The sequence below is a fragment of the Clarias gariepinus genome, chromosome 17 (assembly GCF_024256425.1).
Source record: "Clarias gariepinus isolate MV-2021 ecotype Netherlands chromosome 17, CGAR_prim_01v2, whole genome shotgun sequence".
Classification (NCBI taxonomy): Eukaryota; Metazoa; Chordata; class Actinopteri; order Siluriformes; family Clariidae; genus Clarias; species Clarias gariepinus.
In genome coordinates this window covers 7,966,219-7,988,058 of record NC_071116.1, presented here as the reverse complement: position 1 = coordinate 7,988,058, position 21,840 = coordinate 7,966,219, and the positions used below count along the sequence as shown (strand labels likewise).

Here is a 21,840-nt window from a genome sequence, read left to right as displayed (position 1 = left end):
ACTCCAAATGTCACGGCCCGCAAATGACCCATAAACCCGTTGAACGTGGTTTAAACATCTATTACCACTACGAGTGCCATTCTTCTCCGAAAAAGTACACGGCAATAATGACTAAGCCTGTTGTTAAACGTGGCAGCCAGACGACCAAAGAGGTAATTACCCTCTTTTGCGGAATGTAAAATGTGGCCAGATGAATACAGGACAATTGCAGGAATACATGATTGTTTGCATGTCTTCCTCTGTGATCTATTGTTGGCCATCTGTGATTTGCAGACAATGCCAGGGATTGACTGTTATAGTCTGTAATGAAATGCCCCCTACATACTTTGTTTCTGAATGAACGTTTCTAAAGGCCTTGTTTAACTTCTCAGCATGACCCAGTCGTGTGGTTTGACTTCCAGTGTATGCAACAAACATTATCGTAGCCTTACAGTGAATCATTTCCTCAGATGAGCTACGTGGAACAGATCCGTTAAGCTACAGAGCAAACTTCAAACACAGTTTGAGGAAGTTAAAGAAGAAACTGTATTTGCTCAACTAATCCTCTGGTCTTCTGTTTTATTTACTTTAGAATTGCAAGGTAGAGTTGTACGAAAATAGCAAATATATGATCAGTTGTGCTTGATTTACTATCTTTCCCGCTCGCAATTAATTCATGAGTCATTTATTCAGTGTGTCGTTTATTCACCTTCCTCTTTTTTTACTGGGTGCACATCAGAACATTGGTTAAATGAATTATTTCAAATAAAACTTGTATACCGCTAACTCCATGCCCAGCTAGGTCAAATCAATATCAAATTCAAATCAAATTCAAATTTGTCAAATACACAACCATACACAGTATGATGAGCGGTGAAATGCTTATAGGGCTGTCCGATACCTGAAAATAGAAAGATTTCACTCCAATACAATAATTACAAACAATTAAACTAAAGATAGAATTTGCAATAAAATTAAATATTTTTAAACTATATATCAAAGTAAAAAATAATAATGAAACAAATATGAATAGAAAAAAAAATTCAAATTTAAGGTCTGTTCTACTGTATGAATGTTTCCTGTAGAAATCCTGTATGTCTGCAGAAATAACCTGCATAAACATTCACATACATCGATCATACACACTGCAATAAGAAATATAGACTAAGTCTGAGTTCTATATAAGCTTTCCATGAAAGATTTAAACCCACCACATTCTTTTACTCTTTACACTTAATAAGAACACAGTAATGGCATGATAAGGTTAATAAGGTTAATCTTTTTCGTGTGTGGTTTAACTCTACAAGCCCACATCTCCTGTGGAGAATGCAATTGAGCTTTAAATCTAAAGGTCTTCAGACACACTCCTTCTGGCTGGCCCGTTGCTGACAAACCTCCTAACTCTCATCTCCACAGACAAAGAGGGAGGTCAGCGAGGGTCAGGAGAACTCGTGACATCTGCTAATTGTCCTGGTGGGCCGGCTAAGCCCTGCTCCCTGAATACCAGCGCTTTAGTCGGTGTTGACACCTGGGAGGACTCTGGCATCTGCCACGCAAGACCACCTCTGGAGGCGCTGGGGATTATTTACAACATCTGAACACTCCCTGCAAGGTTGATACAGTCATTCGTCTGTTGGATGGAGATGCAGTGGACAAGCTGATTTTCACTGATGATTGTGTCTATTGAAACAGAATGAATTCTTTTTATGATTATTATTATTATTTGTAGTAGTGGTAATATTTATGTTATAATTTGTATTTATTTATTTATTTGTTTTATTTTATATAATATAAAGCGGTGCTTTAGTCGACATGTCAATAAGTCACCAAGGAGACAATATTGTCTCATCTCACCCTTAAATCCAGACCTACATCTGTAATTTTGTAATTCTGCTTTATGACAGTGTTATTATGCTGATGAAATTAATTGATGTTTTTAAAAAAAATTATACCCCTTCTGGTCTCCAGACCTGTCTGATCCATCATGGCTCAATATTTTCTTTCAAAGTTCTCATCAAATGGAAGCCACTTGCTGCTGAAGTTGTTCCTACACAGGCCGATGTAGGTCTGCATTTGCCAGCAATAGATTTACACTGAAATCTCTATCAGTAAACAAAAGGGCAAGTGAACGACCCTATATATAGGATAAAGCAGTGTAGATGATGAGTGAGTAAAATTTCTTGTTATACATTTGCACTTTTTCACTATAAAAAACAGTAAATGGAATTATTCATAATTGTGCATCTTATGTCACCCAAAGTACTGTATATCAGTTTTGAGACCCCCATTTCTCTCTATTTTGCCCTTCAAAGAGTCAGACTTTCCTTGTATTTTGTAGCGTAGTCTTGAGGAATAGTTTTCCAGGTTTCCTGAAGAACTTTTGTCGCCTCTTATTCAGTCCAGTCCCTGCACCTGAGCAGTTTGAATGGAATCACTCAAGCAAAAAAAACACCATCTAACTTAAAGCATGAACCAGTGAGAAACAGGTGCAGATGATGACAGATGATCAGGCCCATGGTTAATATACGGTACTGCTGATCCTGAATGCTGAGTGGTTGGAACGGAACGAGAGGGGAAATGAGGCTGCTGCTGAGTTTGTTACAGAAACAACTATTTTTAATAGTTTCTTTAGGCCCTCTGCAACCTTTCACAGGTAAAAAAAGAAGTTGATGTGTTGAAAAGCAGGATATAAGGGCAAGCAAGCATAAGGTTTTCAGTGACTTTGACCCAGGCCAAATTTGATTAAAGGAAGGAAATCCGGTGAACTGGCGACAGGGTCATGGGCGGCACATGGGGACCGAAGGCTGGCCCGTGTACTCTGATGCAATAGACGTGTTAGTGTAGATTGAATTGATGAAATGGTTAATGCTGGTTGTGATAGAAAGGTGTCAGAACACAGTGCACCACTGTTATGGTGGCAAAAGGGGGATCCACTCAAAATAATACTGTGTAACCAGTTAGTGTTAAGAAAGGGATTAGAAAGGGATTCGTCTCTGGCTTGTTCATAAAGTCTAAATTTATAACTTCAAATTTACTTCCTTATGCATTTCCTTATGCAAAAATGCATTGTGACAAAACTGCTTTGTCTCTTGTTATGTTTACTAAAAAAGTTAATAAATAAAGTTAATTCTTTAATATTACACAACATTTAGGGTATTAATTAAAATACGTTTTAGAATTTATAACTATAAAAAATGAATTAAAGAGTTACAGTTCAATTAAAGAGTTACGAAGCCTGCTCACTTCTAGGCTACACGGTGAGAGTCGATTAATTACCATGACAACCAGGACTCGCGCGCGATACTGTGGTAAAATCAGTCAATTGCAAATAACGACAAGGGTCGTAACAAAAAAACTACACGCTCCTTAAGAAAAGGGGCACATTTTAACCAGATGCGGGGTAATAAATGGCTGAGGTATCAGTGTTCCCTGCTGAGAAGTGAGCATTTGCATTTTAAAGTATGAGATGCGTGCGTGTGTGTGTGTCGAGAGGAGTGAGAAGGAGGAGGCGGAGGGCTTGGTTTTGTTGGGTTTTGTCCAAGTCTAGTCTTTTAAAATGTTAATTTTATACACGCGCGACAGCCGCGCGCTCCGGCTATAAATGCGCGAGGATTGGTCAACTTCTGAAAAGGGCGAGCACGCGCACGACTGTCACTCCTCACTCCAAAAGCTTCAGCTGTGGCAGTGTTTTTTTATTTTACACCGTACTTTCTTACTTAGTTAGTTAGTTCGATAGTGAGTACTGCGAGTGTCCGTGAACATGCACCAAGAAACCAGAAAACCTCAGCAGGTTTCGTCTTTTTCCATCGCGGACATTCTGGATCCCTCGAAATTCACAGGGAGGCACAGGGATGCCCAGAGCGAGCAGATCTCCGACTACAGGAGCAAGAGAAGCTGCGGTGAGTGCACAGGATTTCGCTTCTTTGTGTGTGGCTGAGTTTCACTACAGAGCACTATTTATTTATTTATTTATTTATTTATTAATCCACAGGAGGGCATATTTGAGCAGACCTGCCCCCAAGTCTAATTAAAGTCTTTGATCTCATACAGTATGAGCTGAGTTGGTTCTGCATGGATAACAGTGATGCATTTCCAGGACTCATATTCTAGTCACATCCCAGGACTTAGTGGCAAGTCGAATGTCTAACTCTAACGAGAACGCTTTACTCGTTCTTGGCATTAATGCTTCACTATCATGCGTACATCTTTTGTATCTATCGATCGTTTAAGACGCATTTGATTTGAGTAGAGCACTGATTTTCTTTTAGGTTATATAAGTAGTATAACCTAGCCGATTTCTACAATAGTATGCCTTTATACAACTCAAGTTCAGTTCTTCCCTTTAATAGTCAGGTATTTTTATGAAACAAAACTAATCGCATTCCAAAACTTAGTGGCAAGTGGAACAACTCAAATGTCTAACTACAGCAAGATCGCTTTACTTGTCCTTGGCATTGGAGCGTCACTATCATGCGTACATCTTTTGTATCTTTGTCCTAAAATTAATAAATTAAGATGAATTTAATATAAGTATAACATTGACTTGTGTCTATTAGTAGTATAACCTATCCGATATCTACAATAGTGTGCATTTACAGAACTAATATAACCTACTAAACCTTTTAAAACTTTTTGTGCAGTGCTTCACTTCAAATTCTTGTTAGTCTTTTGGCTGCTCCAGTCGCGGGGTAGCCACAACGAACCATCCAATCTGCACGCACAACTTGGCACAGGTTTTACACCGGATGCCCTTTCTGATGCAGCCCTCCCATTTTTCTAACTGGGACCAGCACTGCATCCAGTGGCTGAAGTTTGGGAATTGGATGGGAATTGAGCTTAACTTCAAAATATTATAATTAAATAAGACCTAGTCACATCCCAGGGCTTACAAGTGGAACAAGTCGTATGTTCGACTAAAATGAAAACTTATCTTCAATATCATGACCCGACCTGAAATAAATCATTTAAGATGCATAATTTGAGCTTAACTATCTAGCCTTACTCAAATAGTTAAGATACACCACATGCTCCTTTCAAGTTATATATATATATATATATATATATATATATATATATATGCAGGAGCGTCATAGAGGTCTGCGGAATCCCTTGGAGTTTGTGACGTACTACCAGAGGATTCCTGATGAAACCGTGTGCCTATGTTACAAAACATTCAAACTAGTCATTTCCCATTGGTGTTGCTAAAAACATAGGAGCTTTCCAGTAGTTCTAAGATCACTCTGGGGATTCTATCATTCCAGCTGGTTGAACGACCCTCCATTTAAAAAAAAAAAAAAAAGTCAAGCCCCAGTGCTGTGATTGATCAAGCTAGTAATACAGGATTGAGGGATAATTACATTGTGTATGTTAGCGGAGTGGTACACTCAAAGGACCATAATCTGTGCCTTTAGTGTGTACCGTACTCCTGAAAGAATTTGCCTGTGGTGTTGCTTTTGAAATAATTTGGCCCATGACTTAAAGGTATACCCCATATTACCTTTTTGAGTAATAGATGCCCCAAAAAGGTCTACAACATGTGTACTTGATGAGACCACCATGGTAAAGCAGGGGTTTCTGTTCAATGTTGCTTGATAAGTTTCATAAAAAGGCATATTCTTTCGAATAATAGAAATAACCAGTTAGAATCAGTGATCCTGTCTTTTCAGGGTTATCATTTCTTTGTTTTAAAATCTTACACGCAGAAGACAAATGGAAAGCAGACTCTTCACTGGCAGAAAGCACAGCGCAGCTTCATTTCCCTAGTGGCTGTTTGTGAATGACAAAGCTAAAACATATGAGAATGCAAAACACTGTCAGCTGGGCGCTACTGCAAACTGTAGGTTTAGTCTGCAGACTTAAAAATATGAGGAAGTACAAAGTACACATGCTGCATCCTAATAGGTAGTTTGTTTATACGTAGCACCATTCCGGTCAGAGTTTAGCATCGATTCGTGTTTTTTTTTTTTATATAGGCAGAAAAGGCTTATTTTTAAGATTGATGCACCTTCAAGGACTTGAGAGGATCTGATGCACGAGCCAGTTTTACTTTGCAAATCACAGGATTTAGGGCACCATTAGAGACAAAGGGCCTGAGTCAGCTCTGATCACGTGTCAGCTTGTGTCCAACCTCAAGAGAGATATCGCAGTACATCACTGATGTTAAAAAACGCCATATGTTTTTGATGCCATGATGTTGTCCTGATGCTGAATTATAATTCATTGATTTATAATTCTAAAATAAGTATTAATTTGGAACGGGGCCTACATCACCAAAAAGAATGAATAGTAGTCCAACATTCATTCATTTGAGTTGTAGCCCTGAATTAAACTGAAATGACCTGATCTATATATAAATTGATCTTCATGTCATGTTTTTTCCATTTCAGACGAGCTGTCTGGCGATGAAAGTGCCGAGGGGTCGGATGAAGTTTCAACAGCTTCAGAGTCAAAGCAGAGCCCTCGTATCGGCGGTAAGGCTAAAATCAAGGGACGGCGGATGCGCACGGCGTTCACCCTGGACCAGCTGCATGTGCTCGAGCGCAGCTTCCAGAGCAGCCACTATCTGTCGGTGTTCGAGCGCCACGTGATCGCCAAGGCTCTGGAGCTGTCCGAGACACAGGTCAAGATCTGGTTTCAGAACAGACGCACCAAGTGGAAGAAGGAGCAAGAGGGACGGGAGCTGGAGGAGCTGTACAAGTGCGCCACGTTAGGACCGGTGGTTGTACCGAGCACGCTGCCGCTCGGTACCGCCTCCTGCAACAGGTCGAGTCCGGTGCATTTCTACTCGGCAAGGAACCTTTTGACCACTTATCCCGCACTTACACTGTTCTGAGACCAGATTTGACTCACAAACTACTTTTTTATTTTTTATTTTTTTGAAAGACGGAGGCGAAACGATTCAGATCGGACATTTTGGCAATTTGTTTGCTTCTTTTAATTTTATTCTGATTATGTATTTAATTGTCGCCATGTTTTAGGCTATCAGGCAACAATCATGGGTTTACATGCTGTGTATTATTAGCAGTCAGGATTTAAAGTAGTCTTAGCTAGGCTAGCTAATGTTACACAAATGTGAGTTTCCAGGAAAATGGCTAGTTATAAGAACAGAACTCTGTAGTAGTCAATGTAGATGCAATATGGTGAATGTTGGACACTTTTTGGTAAACTGTAGACCAGAAGTAACATTTTACAATTCATTTTTAAGCTTCATAACCCCTTTAATATTAAATATAAAGTTTTTACTAACGCATTTTGCCCCGGTCATGTGGGATTACCTGGATTAAGCAGGAATTTTTTTTTTTTAATTTCGCTGTGAATTTTAAATATTTGACATCATCTGTTTTATTAATCAAAGTGTTATGGCAACAGTGCAACTACCAATATGGCTGTGGTCAGACGGTTACCGACATAACCAGAATGTCCAAGACAACACTTTCCACATAACTTGAATTTACCTGAGTTTTGGATGATGCTCTGTGTGATAAATTGACCATTTGCGTGGTTCGATTTTCTTAGAAACAAATCAGTAAATAAGTCGTAACGCCATGGATATTTTACTGAACAGCGAAAACAAATTCACTAGCCTGAGCAGAGAAGGTTGCTTAAGGTTACAGGTTTACAGAAAATTCATATCGTTATCTGTGTATTTAAATGTCATGTAATATTTATGAGTTGAATCTACATATTTATGTCATTTTTAGGTTTTTAATCATGTTTAAATATTTTGCAAGGGAATGTATGCCTTTTATTTCTTTGTTTAAAAAAATTAAAATGTATATTTTTGCATTCAGAGGCTTATTTCTCATTTGCCATCCAAGCCACTTCTAAATGACACGATGAACATTGCTGCGTGTGTTTTTTATAATACACTTTTATTCAGTAAATACAATTTAATAAAATAATTTAGCCCATGCACCTATTTAGTTCTGATATCATTTTTGGGATGATAGAGAGTGAGAGAGAGAGAGAGAGAGAGAGAGATGCACATATGGAGAGCAGATCATCAGGACAGACAGGATATAAGGAGATGAGATATTCCAGCAGAAAAAATTAAGAGAAAAATATGTTTAAAATCATTCCAGATGAAAACCGAGCACGCACATCTGTCTGTAATCTAACACATGGATTTTATGAACCTAAGATGTCTTGTCAGGAACATTAATAACTTGGAGGCGATTCCACAGTTGTGCAAAGAATCAATTTGTGTTTTATTGTAAAAAGTACAGTATATAGCCGCCAGACCAAAACACTCACCTGCTTCCTGAACAGTCCAATCTTTTGTTTTTTTCTATTATAGCAACTGCCACTCGTCGAGGAAGGCTTTCCAGTAGCTTTTAAATTATTCCTGTAGAGATTTGCACTCATCCAGCGACTGCAAGAAGGACTGGAGCACACTTGGCATCCGTGTTCAAGCACAAGGGTTTTGAGTAGGGTACCCGTAATCTTCCAGCCCAGTCATGTGACCATAGAACCTGCTTTGTGCACGGGGACATCATTTTGCTAGGAAGCAATCGGGCCTATTAGTTCCAGTTAATACAGTATATACAATTAATGCTTCCATTGAAGGCGCACACATGTGTCTGATGGTCAGGCGTCCGTAAAGTGACTTGTTATGTCGTGAAAGTGCACTTTATCCCTTACAATTGATATCAAAATAGATTAATGAACAGCTGATAGGGCATGACATCATGTTTAGTTGAGACATCTGTACTGTATAAACACAGTTACTACCCGTTAAATATTGAGTCACAGCGTTTCCTGTATATGGTGCAGAACGGCGGGCATCTGCCAATTTGGCGCCTTTCTATCTTACACCAGTGAGATAGAATACTATTCAAGGAAATTAAAAGCAGCAGAGAAGCAGAGGAATGGTGTTATCTCAGCAGACGGGATTACTGGCTCTAACTTGAATTACCTAATGGATTTGGCCAACTGACTTCTCCGAATATGAAAATACTGACACACGCCAACTGAGCTCTCTGCTGGGAACCACTATGTCTTAAGAAGCACGAAGGCTTAATAATGACCTTAAAACCTGGACCCGTATCATGAAAGAAACTGGCTGGGTTCTAACATCTGCTATACATGTGATTTGCATGTCACATGATATTTTAAAGCAGCTTTTCATTAAAGACTGGATGACTCTTGTGCGCTTCTTAACCGAACCAGATGAGCATCTTATGTCTCTGGAATGATTTAACTGGAGTGAAATGTCCTGTTGTGCAGTCACTGCTGTAGTACGCACCACTCCCAGTCTGCAGTATACAAAAAGCCAGGACTGGCTGTTAGGAAGGCTCTTGTTGTGCTCCTTTACTTTTAAATACAGTATACATAAAAATAATGGCTTAAAATGGATTATGAGGGGTGTTCAAGTCAACCCGGGACTTTTGATTGTGCAGAATAACAGGACACAGTTATGAGATGAAACTCCCTTTATTTCTCTATATCCTCCCCTGCTACACTAATGCACCTATCCCAGCATCTTACTGGTGCTTGTATAACATCAAGGTCAAAAGTTTTCTCAGTATTCCAGAGCCATGATGAGAATACATCTGAGATGCTGGACTCCAAACAGGAACGACCTGTAATGACCAAACTCCTGTAATGACCAAACCCATTTCCATACTGTATGTTCCAAACATACAGTATGGAAATGGGTTTAAGTGAGACTGTACAGGGAATGTGGCAATATCTGCCAGTCAAGTTTCTGAATGATGGTATGTACAGTTCCTACAGACAGATGCTTCTCTTGCGATTTTTGTTGTGATTTTCGAGGATCACTTGTTCTACTCTTGTTGAACTACAGTAGGCTCCAAGCCATCTCGACCGGAATCGACCTTCACGGACATATGGCTATCCTCAAAATATTTGCACCATTCAAATTTTTAATTGTTTTTACGCCTTCATTAACGAGAATTTTATTATTTTTTTTATTATTATTTTGTCTACCCAAGCAAAAGAACGCCAGTCAAATTAACTACAAACAGTCATATTAAAAATAGACAGAAGGCAAACCTGGCGCTGATTTCTTTCTAGCCCAGATTGTGGCTTCATCCATTTTATTCTTTACAGTCAGGTCAAATGATTAAACTTGATAAGATACCCTGTAGATTGTCAATTGTTTAATACATATGCATGGAGGATCATTTGTTGAACTCAGTGAACATGAGCAATCATGAGCATTGACTGATACACATCCAACCATCTAGGAACCTCTGTAGTCCAACTTGGGACCGTGAAGGCAGATGGTGACCATAATATTTATTCTCATCTTAACAAAAGTGGTAGGACCTTAATTTGGTCAAAAATTTGGGAATGCCGATTAGCTTAATCTGCATGTTTTTGGACTTTGGGAGAAAACCGAAGAACCCGGATGAAACGCACCAAGCACGGGGAGAACATGCAAACTCCGTGCACACAGACCCGACACGGGAATCGAACACTGGAGCTGGAGGTGCAAGTGCTAGCCACCGCGCCATTGTTCCACCATTGACTGAGATGGTGTAGGTGAAATAAAAATTCAAGACTTGTCCTGAAATTTCCAAAGTAAATAAGACTTAGCAATCTTCTCAGTTTACCACGCTCATTCTTAGAAAATAAGTATAATAATATACTAGAAGATACTACTGTAGGTTTCACCTACAATGACACCTCGTGGCTAAACCCCAAGGCGTAGTAGAATCTTTCACACACACGCCTCCATAAAAATATCATGACCAGTCGTCAGTGGTTTCCTCTCATCTGTTTCTAGTTTTGGTTTGCCAGTGTGATGGGAAATATACAGTATACTGGTTAGAACATGCAGTGGTTAATGGCATTTGTCTCTGCACTCTACTCCAAATAAATGGGACTGTTTGCCTCTGGTGTGTTATGTGGAAGGTTTAACTGCATGAGGTTTTCTCCAAGCAGAAAGATTCCCTGGAATTTAAAACACTGTGGTTGGTGGGGGTGGATGGTGGAAAAAAAAAAAAAACACACAGCATGGAAACTAGCGACTAACTCTTACTTAATAACAGTGGACAAACAAGTTGTTATTCACCACCACACTTGAGATGCCTCGGCTATAAGAAAGCACCCGCATCATTTTGATTGACACAACAGATTAAGAATTTTAATCTGCGTTTTATTAAATCCAGTTAATACAAGGCTTTCCAAAAAAAAAAAAAAGGAAAATCTGTCTTTTGAAGATTTTCTTCTTTTGCAGCCACAAACCCTCCCCCTTCCTCAGGCCCTCCTTCCAGTACCCTCCTCAGACAGCAATAGTTCTCTCCTCGAGACTTCCCACACTCGGTCAGAGGGGGCCGTTGGAGGATTTCTTCTGGAGGATTAGTTCTGTATGAGAAAGCGAGCACGACAGGACTCCAGCTCTACATCTGAGTTCACTGTCAGTCTTGTTGATTCTTCCTCTGGTTCGGATTAGTGTGTTGTCTTAAACTTTGGAGAACCAATATCAAACACTGCCCTGCTTTCGGTTACTACTTTTTCCTTTCTGCTGCTTCGGCACATTCTTCTGTGACAGCAAGTCTGGCTCTCCATCGTCTTTCCATTTATCCCAGTGCACGAGAAGAATCTTGAGTAAAGATGCAGAGGTCAAAGGTTACGCTCTGTCTCACCTTGTTCGCACTCTGCTGGATCTTATCGTGCTTCGACGAAGTTGACGCGGAAGCCGTGATCAGGCCTGGGAAGACCACCAAAGGGCTGAGAAGACAATCTGCCCCTGGTGATCAGCAAAGAAAAGAATTACAGTCGGAAGACACTCAGCTGGACGAGCCCAGTGTAGATATGGAGGGTAGAAATGGCAAACCGAGCGGTAAAAAGTCACCTGAAGCGGTCCTAGCAGGTAAACAGCATCAGCATCGGAGTATTCAGTGATAAAGCATGTGCAGACTTTTAAGCTTGTAGGAGTTCCTGATTGAACGATAATTAAATAAATTGAACTGTGTTGTCTCACTTGGCAAACATTTATGCAAGGTAGGCAGCAAACTCAAGTCATTCTTTGTATTCACACTATACCACAAACACAGTGTTGCTGTGTTTAAAGAGTAGTGAATGGAAAAGCGATTACAGTCAGGCAGTAGTAAAGGAGTAAATGGTAATTGCAGATGTCAGCACGGTCAAGCCAAACATGGAGGTAATACTTGCCATCCAAGCACGCCTCCTTTACTCTATTTTGCTTATCAAAGAGGGATGAGAAACAGGCTTAACGTTTGCTTTGGATTAAGCTCGCAACTGTCTTAAAGTTAAAGCAAAAGTATAAATCTGCATAGTGGATCGTGATCAATGCGTAGACTAAGCAAGGGGGGAAGAATGCTTACTGTGTAGCCAGGGATGAGATTTATGTCTGTGGTCTGGAGTGAGTTTGACAGCATTGCATTTCATTTGCTGTAATCATTGTCAGACAGCTGTTTACTGTCGTAATAGCTGTAAGACTTTTAAGTTCTATCAGAATGGCAAAACGTCTACAGCGTAACGGTAATTAGGAACACCTGCACACTGGGCAGCATAAACTGGACAATTAAAGACTGGAAAATGTTTGTTGCGTCTGTGCACAACACTGTAGCCTCAGATTCTTGGTCTTGGCTGACAGAAGAGGAACACAACGTGGTCTTGTACAGTTGGAACCTTAATGTTTGAAGTGACTTGACTTTTCATTTCAACTCATGATGTCATAAAGATTTTCATCACGTTATAAAGAGTGGTTATTCGAGTTCCTGTTTGATTGAACCACTCTTTTCTGAATTCTCCTTGTCATGCGAAAAACTGCTACATCCAGATGTTTTTTGTACCATTCTAAGTACACTATACAGCCTACTTCACTGTGTGTAAAAATCCTAGCTCAAACCAGCTCATCAATGAGGAACAACCATGCCAATAATAAAATCAATGAGATCCCACATTTTTCATATTCTAATGATTGAAGTGAATTTTAACTTCATGCAAGCCAACATAGGGTCTTGACCTCTATTTATGAGTCTATCTATATGAGCCATGCTGCCATATGATTAGCTAATTAAATAATCAAGTATGTATATATATATATGTTCCCAAAGTTGTTAGTTGGTTGAGTTAGGCTTAGTTCTGCACTGGAACTACTGTATGAGGATAATGTAGATAACAATGCAAGGAAGATTATAACCACTTATTAAGCATCATGAACACTATGTCAAAGCATGCCAAACACTTATTTCTTATTTTCCTTTTCTTCTGCACAAGATAAGGCAAAGAAAGCAGCAGAAAAAGAGGCTAAAGCAACTAAACCAAAAGTCCCCAAGCCTACCAAGGCGCCCAAGCCTCCAAAACCAACAAAGAAGCCTAAACCAACCAAGAAACCCAAACCACCCAAACCAACCAAAAAGCCAAAACCACCAAAACCAACCAAAAAACCCAAGCCACCCAAACCTACCAAGAAGCCCAAGATAGTGAAGGCCACCCCAAAGTATGAAGAAATTGAGAACGTCGCCCCTCCAGCCGAGAAACCAACCCTGGATAGGGAGGAGGAGGAGATTATTGTCACAGACTTTGGATTGGACAAATGTATGTATTTGCTAAAATGCTTTTTCATTCTTACTAAACTTGGAGTTAGGAAATGATAATATGGTTGTAATATAGTTCAAATCTGGAGCTTTTCCTTTTAATATTTTCTGCAGTAGATCTTTTCACGAGTGTTAGTTGGTGGTGATATTAGATGGGAAAAGTCCAATATCCACAGTGCCAAAAGCATTTTAAAAAAAAAAGGCATTCTATCACAATATATTTGTGATTTTTGGCTTTATAAAGCTCTACTGATTTTATGCCACTGTAAACGGAAAAATTCGAACCCTTTAATTCTAAACAAAACCACTAAATGTACCATTCTGTAATCCTTTCCTTTGAGTAATGATAGAGTAAATAATCCGTATTCTTCATGTTCATTACACCCACGACTGTACTTCACGCCCTCTCGATCAGTCATCACTGATGATGTGTTACAGATGTGTCAGCAAAGAAAACCCCCCCGGCACAAATGGAGATCTAATTTCAGCAGTCGTTTTACTCTCAAATGACTGTCACTAATGCAGTGCATCAATCTACTGACTGGGCGAGGAAGGGATCAGTTCAAGCCTCACTTCTTTAGGCCATTCTGTGCATTTATGTTGGTGTTACATTTGGATTTATTAATGTCCAAATGTTGTATGTGTCCAAAATACATTTGTTAACAGCTTATAATCTATTATTTAAAATTTTAAAGACTTAAATTTTTAGACCGATCTAATTTTGTGTCTTGTACCCACTGATTTTAGACCTTATTACACTATTACACATGGGTGCTTTTAAACTTACAATTAAACATTTTTAATGTTCTATTAAAAAAATTAACTTAAATTCAAATCTTCAGCAAAAATATATAAATTCACCCATTTTGTGCATTTAATTTCCCTGCGACAGACTCCAATGACCCTGCAACCCCTATCTATGCAGGATAACAGGTATACTTGCTGGATGGATGGATGGATGCATGGATAAATCAATGGATATTCCACTATTAATATTTTTTTTTCCATCCTTTTTTTTCTCATAGATGTTCCGCCCAAGAAAGACGCCCCAACGACGACTTCAATGACTAAAATCCTTAACGAGCATGACTCTGATTACTGGGATGCCAGATGTATGTTTTTGTCTGTATGAGAACCAAAATGATATAAATTAAAACCAAGGCTGAATTTTTTTTTTACATTTTCCGGATAGTTGAAGTAACAGAGCCGGATCTCCTGCCCAAAGTCAAAGAGGCCGACCCCATCACTGAGGATCCGAACATATATTTACCCATTCCAGGTAGTCGAATGATAATTTAAATAAGTGGCATGGTGTGGGCGGAGATACCTCATGGAGGAAAAAAAAAAAAACTTTTTTTCATTTACAGCTGCATACTTTATTTAAAAAAATAATATGATTAAACAATTTGTTGTGTATGTGCGTCTGTCTGTGCGTGCATACGTGTGTGTGGATAGAGGAGGCCACATCCAAACCATTTGTACCTCCCTGGTATGAAGAATACGACCTATCTGACTGTAGGTTGACATCATTATTTATTAAATCTTGTTGTGTCATAAAAAAGAATTACATTTAATTTAGTACCTCTCTCTCTCTCTCTCTCTCTCGCTCTCTCTTTTATGTTCTCTTAAAACAGTGTTAGAAAAAAAGATGGAGGAGGAGATGGAGAAAAAGCGGAAAGAGAAGGAGGAAAAGGGTATAAATATTTTTTTGCAATAACACTTCAAATCTCATTTGGCTTCTTGGTGGTCGACGTGTTGTGATGTAAGAAATGTGCAATGGAACTGTTTACAATTCTTGTGATTAACAGTGTTCTCATCTAAAAAAAATTCCTTAACACTGCAAGTCCTGATTTAACCTCTGAATTTAACTTCGCTTGTTCTGGGTTTTTTTTTTTAATATATATATATATATATATATATAAGTGCATTTAAAGCTTACATTGAAGATTAAACTTCCATCCCTCGCTCCTAAAAAACAGCTGAAAAACTCAGAAAACAATGGGAGGAGGAGGAGGAAGAGAGAAGAAAGCAAACTCCTGTTTATGTTGAACCAAAAAGTAAGTCTTTCCAGAACACACTGATTATGTAACGACATGCAGCCCGAATAGAGCCACTAATAAACCAAACATTCATATGAATATATTCAAATGAATATATGTCTACCAATACACTGTTCACATACATATGCTTTTATTTATAAATGCTTTTAGTTACAATGCTTGTGCAAACTGTAATAAATGTCAGTCCTTAGCTTCACTTCCCCCCACAGTCTGTTTCATGTCCAGCTGGAGCCAGGCCTGCAGTCAGTCCCTGAGTGAGTCCCGGTGTTGGGAGGTTTTAAGATAGAGCCAGCATTTCTGTTGGCTCGCGCTCCATCCTGTTCTTCGTTCGAATGAGCTTCTCCTCTCGAAAGGCCTCTCTCTTATTCTGGAGTGGAATCAGTTAGTCAGAGAGATCACTCATTCTCATCCTGCACAAAGAGTGACAGGGCTTTCATGACCATGAACAGAAACTATGCCTTACATGTGCAGTCAGGGTTAGACTTGTGTTACTCATTCAAGTGTGCACACACAAGCATGAAGATGCATAACAACACTTAGCCACATTTAACATTCTGTAGAAAGATTTCTTTTGATCAGCTTTTTTTTTTTTTTTTTTACTGCGTCATCACAGATTGTCCTCCAATGGGCATGGAGTCGCATCGCGTGGAGGACGACCAAATCTCGTCCTCTTCAACGTCACATCATGGATTTGCAGCCCAGAGAGGCCGGCTGAACATGCAGGTGGTGACACCAATCCTACTGTACCGTGCTGTTAAAAAGTATTGTCTCTCTAATGAGATAAATGAATCAATTTTTTGCATGTTTCTCAACCATTATTAAGAGAAAACAGGATGAATCAGTGTAGGAAAATACAGTACCTTACAATCTTGATTTCTCAAGACAGATTGATCTAAAGGTTTTGATTAATTTTCTATAACAGCAGCTCAGACAGTAGTTCCAACCCGACAGGTTATAATATTAATAATATTAGTATACAGGTATAATATTGCACTCGTTCCAATATGATGTCATTTGTACAGTAACACTTCTTACACAGAGGATTGTATGATGGACACTTCACATAATCTACATCTAATAATACCTTCATAAAGGACAGATTTGATGTACTTTTCTTTTGTGAAGGAATCATCATTCTGAACCAACATCCGTTGTTTTTGGGGCTTCTTGGTAGCAAACTGCATTTTCCGTCTTTATTCCTTTATTCCTTATTTATTACTTCATATAACAGTTATTTGGAGCTTTTATTAAAAAAACAAAAAACAAGAAGGGATAGCAAGAACTAACTTGTAAATATAAATTAAAGAAAAAGTATGATATCCCATTTTTTTTACAATCAATAAAACTTAACAAGATGTTATAGAAGAAGCATTACTCATTACTATTACTATTACTTGTTATAGAAGAAGAGTACTCATCATTGAGTTTAACTGTCCTATTATTTCAGGTTGAAGGCCATGTACATGTTTGCCTGAGCTATCTGCCTAACTTATTAATACAAAGAAATAAAATTTTCTTTGTAGGTGCATTACAGTTGTTTTTACGTGTCTTCCTTATACTCTGTATATTCACTGTAAAATATGGGCTCTGTTGAGTGACGTGCATAGCCATCTCGAGGGAAAAAGCGCTATATTCATCCAAAGAAAGCGCTGGATGGTGAGGTAATTTGCCACATAACTGCTCATACAGTAGCTTCCCTTCTACTCAACATTTTTATTTTTCTTATGTCGCATATTTAACTTTCACAGTCAATTTCAGAAGGACTAACAAAGTTTCATTAAATTCTGTCCAGCAAGTTTTACTTGAAGCTGTGACAAAATCGACAGGGACGGACATACAGACATACAGACAGGATTTTTTCTGATACTGGTTTCTGGTCCTCCAATGTATGAAACATGAAGATCTAATTGAAAGAGCAAGTTCTAACCCATGTACAGACAAAACCTTTGTGAAGAGAATGTAATCTAAAAAAAAATCATGAATCGAGATCACTTAAAGAATCAACAGTAAAAAAAAAAGAGTGAAGCATTTCACTGCATATCATACTGTACTGTGTATGACTGTGTATGTGACAGATAAATTGAATTTAAATTTAAATTTGAGCTATGTTTATTAGCGAAGAGGATTTCTATATACTCACAATGTGATGGAAACTCAAAGGACTCAAAGCATCAGGTCGAGGCTCAGCAAAATTATGTAGCTCAGTACACCTGAATGTACTGAATGACCAGTGTATGTTACCCTTTGGTTAATAATGACTAAGTCCAGATGTTTAGCAGGATTAAAAAAATAAACTTTGGTTTGCTTTGGTCCAGGCTTCAAGCAATGAGGAAGATGTTTACGGAGGTGCCTGGTGTGCGGACACGGAGGAGAAGGAACACTGGTTTCAGCTGGACGCCCGGCGAGAGGTGGAGTACACCGGGGTCATTACACAGGGCAGGAACTCGGAAATAAAGTAAGAACCGCAAACAATGATCTTTTAAAACTTCAAATATTTGTATGTTACATTACATCATAATTCATATTGAATGTTAAACCAAATGCAGAATGATTTCTGAACATTGACTTCGCTGTCAAGGAGGTACAGGATGATACAATAAGACATAAGCCAGGTTTCTAACCAAATGAAATTTATCCCTCCAGTGAAGACTTTGTTTCATCGTATTTTGTGGCCTTCAGTAACGACACTCGTGAATGGAAGGTGCTTCACGATGGCTACGCTGAATGGGTGATCAGATTTCTTGCTTTTTCTTCTTAAGAATGTTCATGCATATTACGTAATACTTAAGCAATTCCTTATGTTTCATGTATATTCAGGTCAGGCTTTATTAAGTCGTTATGAATTTGACCCTCTAGCTCTTTTACGGCAATATCGACAAAGAAACGCCGGTGAAGACCGAGTTCTCCCAGCCTATGGTTGCACGATATATCCGAATCTTACCCCAGAGCTGGAACGGCAGTCTGTGCATGAGGCTGGAGGTGCTTGCCTGCCCCCTGCCTAGTAAGCACTTAACTTTTCAACGAGCCAGTTTTTCATTGACGCTGCTTTTAAGGATTGTGTACATAAACAAGCTTGTTTTGAACAGATAGTTACCCGTCAGAGAATGATGTCACACCCACCGATGACTTGGATTACAGGCATCACAACTACAAGGAGATGAGGCAGGTGAGGCCAACGTGCCGCATTTTCATAATGCAAAGCACCGGCGTGTTAAAGTTAAAGGGCAGCCCTACTGTTTACACATGTGCAGTGCTCTGCTTTGTCTCTTGTTGATCTTTGCCTCTTGACTTGTTTGCAATCCAACTTCCCATTGTTCTCATTGTTTTTCTTTGTAACACAGATGATGAAAGTGATAAACGAAGAGTGTCCTAACATCACCAGAATCTACAACATAGGCAAGAGCGCTCAAGGGCTGAAGTTGTACGCGATGGAGATCTCGGACAACCCGGGAGAGCATGAGACAGGTCGAGTCTGTTCTGTCTAAACATGTCCTGTACATTGGTGGCGAATGAAAGGAAAAACTTAACCAAAGAAAGAAACATAAGAAAAAAAGAATGTGTCTTAGTGAGGTGTTGGCCTACGATGAGGCACTATGACAGCTTCAATACACCTCAGCACAGATTCTACAAATATCTAAACTTGGACACAAAGGATGTCTAGCACGAAATCTCCCACAGGTGTTCAGTTGGGTTGAGATTTAATGCTTCGCAAAACCATAGCGTATGATTTCCATCATGTCTAACCGAGAAAACCATGCAGAGTTGTCACAACTTGTAGAAGTTGGCATCATGTTAGAGACTACTTTCAGCACGATAGAAATATTTCTTTACTTTCCTTTTATTCAGGTGAGCCTGAATTCCGCTACACTGCAGGTCTGCATGGGAATGAAGTCTTAGGCAGAGAGCTCCTACTACTGCTCATGCAATACCTCTGCAAAGAGTACAACTACGACAACCCTCGAGTGCGACGTCTTGTGGACGGAGTGCGCATCCATTTAGTGCCCTCTCTCAATCCAGACGCGTACGAGCTGGCTTATGAAATGGTATGGCATGCTCCTACTTTATTAGTCCATATAACCATTGTTAACATCCACTAAAAAAAAAAAAATTCATAATTTTTTGTTGTATTAGGGGTCAGAAATGGGAAACTGGGCTTTGGGACACTGGACCCAGGAAGGGTATGACATATTCCAGAACTTTCCTGACCTTAATAGCATATTGTGGGGTGCAGAAGACAGGGGTTGGGTTCCCCGCATTGTACCAAACCATCATATCGCCATACCTGAAAACTTTTTGAATGGCTCGGTAAGCACAGTCAAAGTAGTAGTAGTAGTAGTACGTGTGAGGTATAATAGTGAACAATGCCACATATGATGAGAAATTTATGAAGGATGATATCTTTATATATTTTCAGGTGGCCACTGAGACCAAAGCTATCATCTCCTGGATGCAGCGGACACCCTTCGTTCTGGGAGCAAACCTGCAAGGCGGTGAGAATATAGTGACATACCCGTTCGACATGCAGCGGCCAGCCCGGGTCACCAGCACGGGTGTACGCCCAAACTACAACATGAACGAAGAGACATGGGCCCGGATACAGAGGCAAAACGAAGGTGCGTTGCGAGAGACTCCTGACGAGAGCATGTTCCGCTGGCTGGCCTCGTCCTATGCTCACAGCCACCTCACCATGACGGAGACGCAGTACGGCTCGTGTCAGGCCGATGATATCACAGGTGGCCAGGGCATCATTAACCGTGCGAGCTGGAAACCTGTTGTTGGCAGTGAGTGAGACATAAAATGCTTTCTTTACTCCTCATTTATGGCATCCGACTAGTGTAAAGTACAGCTCTTTTACAGCTCTCACATTATGTTTCTGCAAATATTAATTAATTAATTGATTTTTTAATCGGCATTCTCATAGGCATGAATGATTTCAGTTATCTTCACACTAACTGCTTCGAGATATCCATCTTTCTTGGATGTGACAAATTTCCGCATGAAAGCGAGCTGCCTTTCGAGTGGGAGAGCAACCGAGAATCTTTGCTTGCTTTCATGGAGCAGGTAAGAAGGTCTTGAGGGCAACAAAGTGTCTTAAGGACAAAATGTGACCAGGCCAGAAACGTAAGCAAATCTCATCATTTATGACATCATCTAGGTGCACCGTGGCATCAAAGGTGTGGTAAAGGACACTGATGGGAATGCAATCGCAAATGCTACAATATTGGTCGAAGGAATCAGGCATGACGTGAAAACAGGTAACACCTGCTGTATATAAATAATAGGCACTCCTGTACGGACCCTTGTACTTATATAACTCTTATGTTTTCTTCTCTTAAGCTTCTACAGGTGATTACTGGCGTCTCCTTAACCCGGGCGAGTATCGCGTAACCGCAAGAGCTGATGGTTATACCTCTCAGACTCGCTTGTGCATGGTAGGCTACGAGGCGAGTGCTTCACGATGCAGCTTCACATTAACCAAATCCAACTGGGCCCGGATTAGAGAGATCATGGCCCAGAGTCAGAACAAACCAGTTAGAGTCCTCACCAGAACCAAGCCCGGAAGCACGAGCATTGTTGGTCCGAATATAAACAAACTGCCTGTTGGGGAAAGAAGGGAGAGACTGAGGCGTTTGCGTATGATGCGTCTGCGCAAACTGCGAATGCAGAGGTTGAGGGGCATCATGACCACCACTATAGTGCCCACCACCACTACCACCACGACAACCACCACCACTACTACAACAACCAGCACTCCGCTTCCCACCACCACAGAGCTGATAGCAGAGACCACTGACTCCTGGTTCGACACGTGGTTCGTGCCAGACACCACAGATGAAGCAGAACCAATCGAGATTGAGCTCCCAGAGACAGAACCAACACGAGACTACACCTTTGAGTACAGGATAGATGATTATTAAGCACACACACACACAATAATAAAAGCCACCTCAGCAACATTGCATCTTTTTTTTTTTTTTTACAATCCTTTATTTTCTACTTTATATGGACATTTACTCTGTAGAACAGAGTTTTGGATATGGTTTTTAATAAAAAAATGAATCCAATCAATGTAAATCAAAGTCCACCTAGTGTTCAACTTCCGGAAGTGCACTTTTCTTTTGTATTGACGCATTTTTTTTTTAAATAATAAAAAATGGCTGGATTACATTATGGTTTTGCAGTGTTATTCAATAAATAAATTAAATGGAATATATCACACACATTATATATATATATATATATATATATATATATATATATATATAATA

The 21,840-nt window shown here is 39.6% G+C and overlaps 2 protein-coding genes across 2 annotated transcripts; both read left to right on the top strand.

Annotated features, from left to right (window-relative positions):
• The first annotated feature begins 3,637 nt into the window (after window positions 1-3,637).
• On the top strand, window positions 3,638-7,700 carry pnx (posterior neuron-specific homeobox). The gene is made up of 2 exons (XM_053476165.1): window positions 3,638-3,878; window positions 6,366-7,700. The coding sequence occupies exons 1-2, from the start codon at window positions 3,740-3,742 to the stop codon at window positions 6,809-6,811; spliced, it is 585 nt and encodes a 194-aa protein (XP_053332140.1). The 5' UTR covers window positions 3,638-3,739; the 3' UTR covers window positions 6,812-7,700.
• Window positions 7,701-11,264: 3,564 nt separating this feature from the next.
• On the top strand, window positions 11,265-21,737 carry aebp1a (AE binding protein 1a). Its single transcript, XM_053475767.1, has 19 exons — window positions 11,265-11,818; window positions 13,192-13,512; window positions 14,537-14,623; window positions 14,704-14,790; window positions 14,967-15,026; window positions 15,146-15,205; window positions 15,491-15,568; window positions 16,185-16,294; window positions 17,887-18,026; window positions 18,215-18,299; window positions 18,428-18,572; window positions 18,658-18,737; window positions 18,913-19,036; window positions 19,418-19,614; window positions 19,703-19,876; window positions 19,986-20,352; window positions 20,493-20,632; window positions 20,727-20,826; window positions 20,909-21,737. The coding sequence occupies exons 1-19, from the start codon at window positions 11,560-11,562 to the stop codon at window positions 21,487-21,489; spliced, it is 3,195 nt and encodes a 1,064-aa protein (XP_053331742.1). The 5' UTR covers window positions 11,265-11,559; the 3' UTR covers window positions 21,490-21,737.
• Window positions 21,738-21,840: the final 103 nt, after the last annotated feature.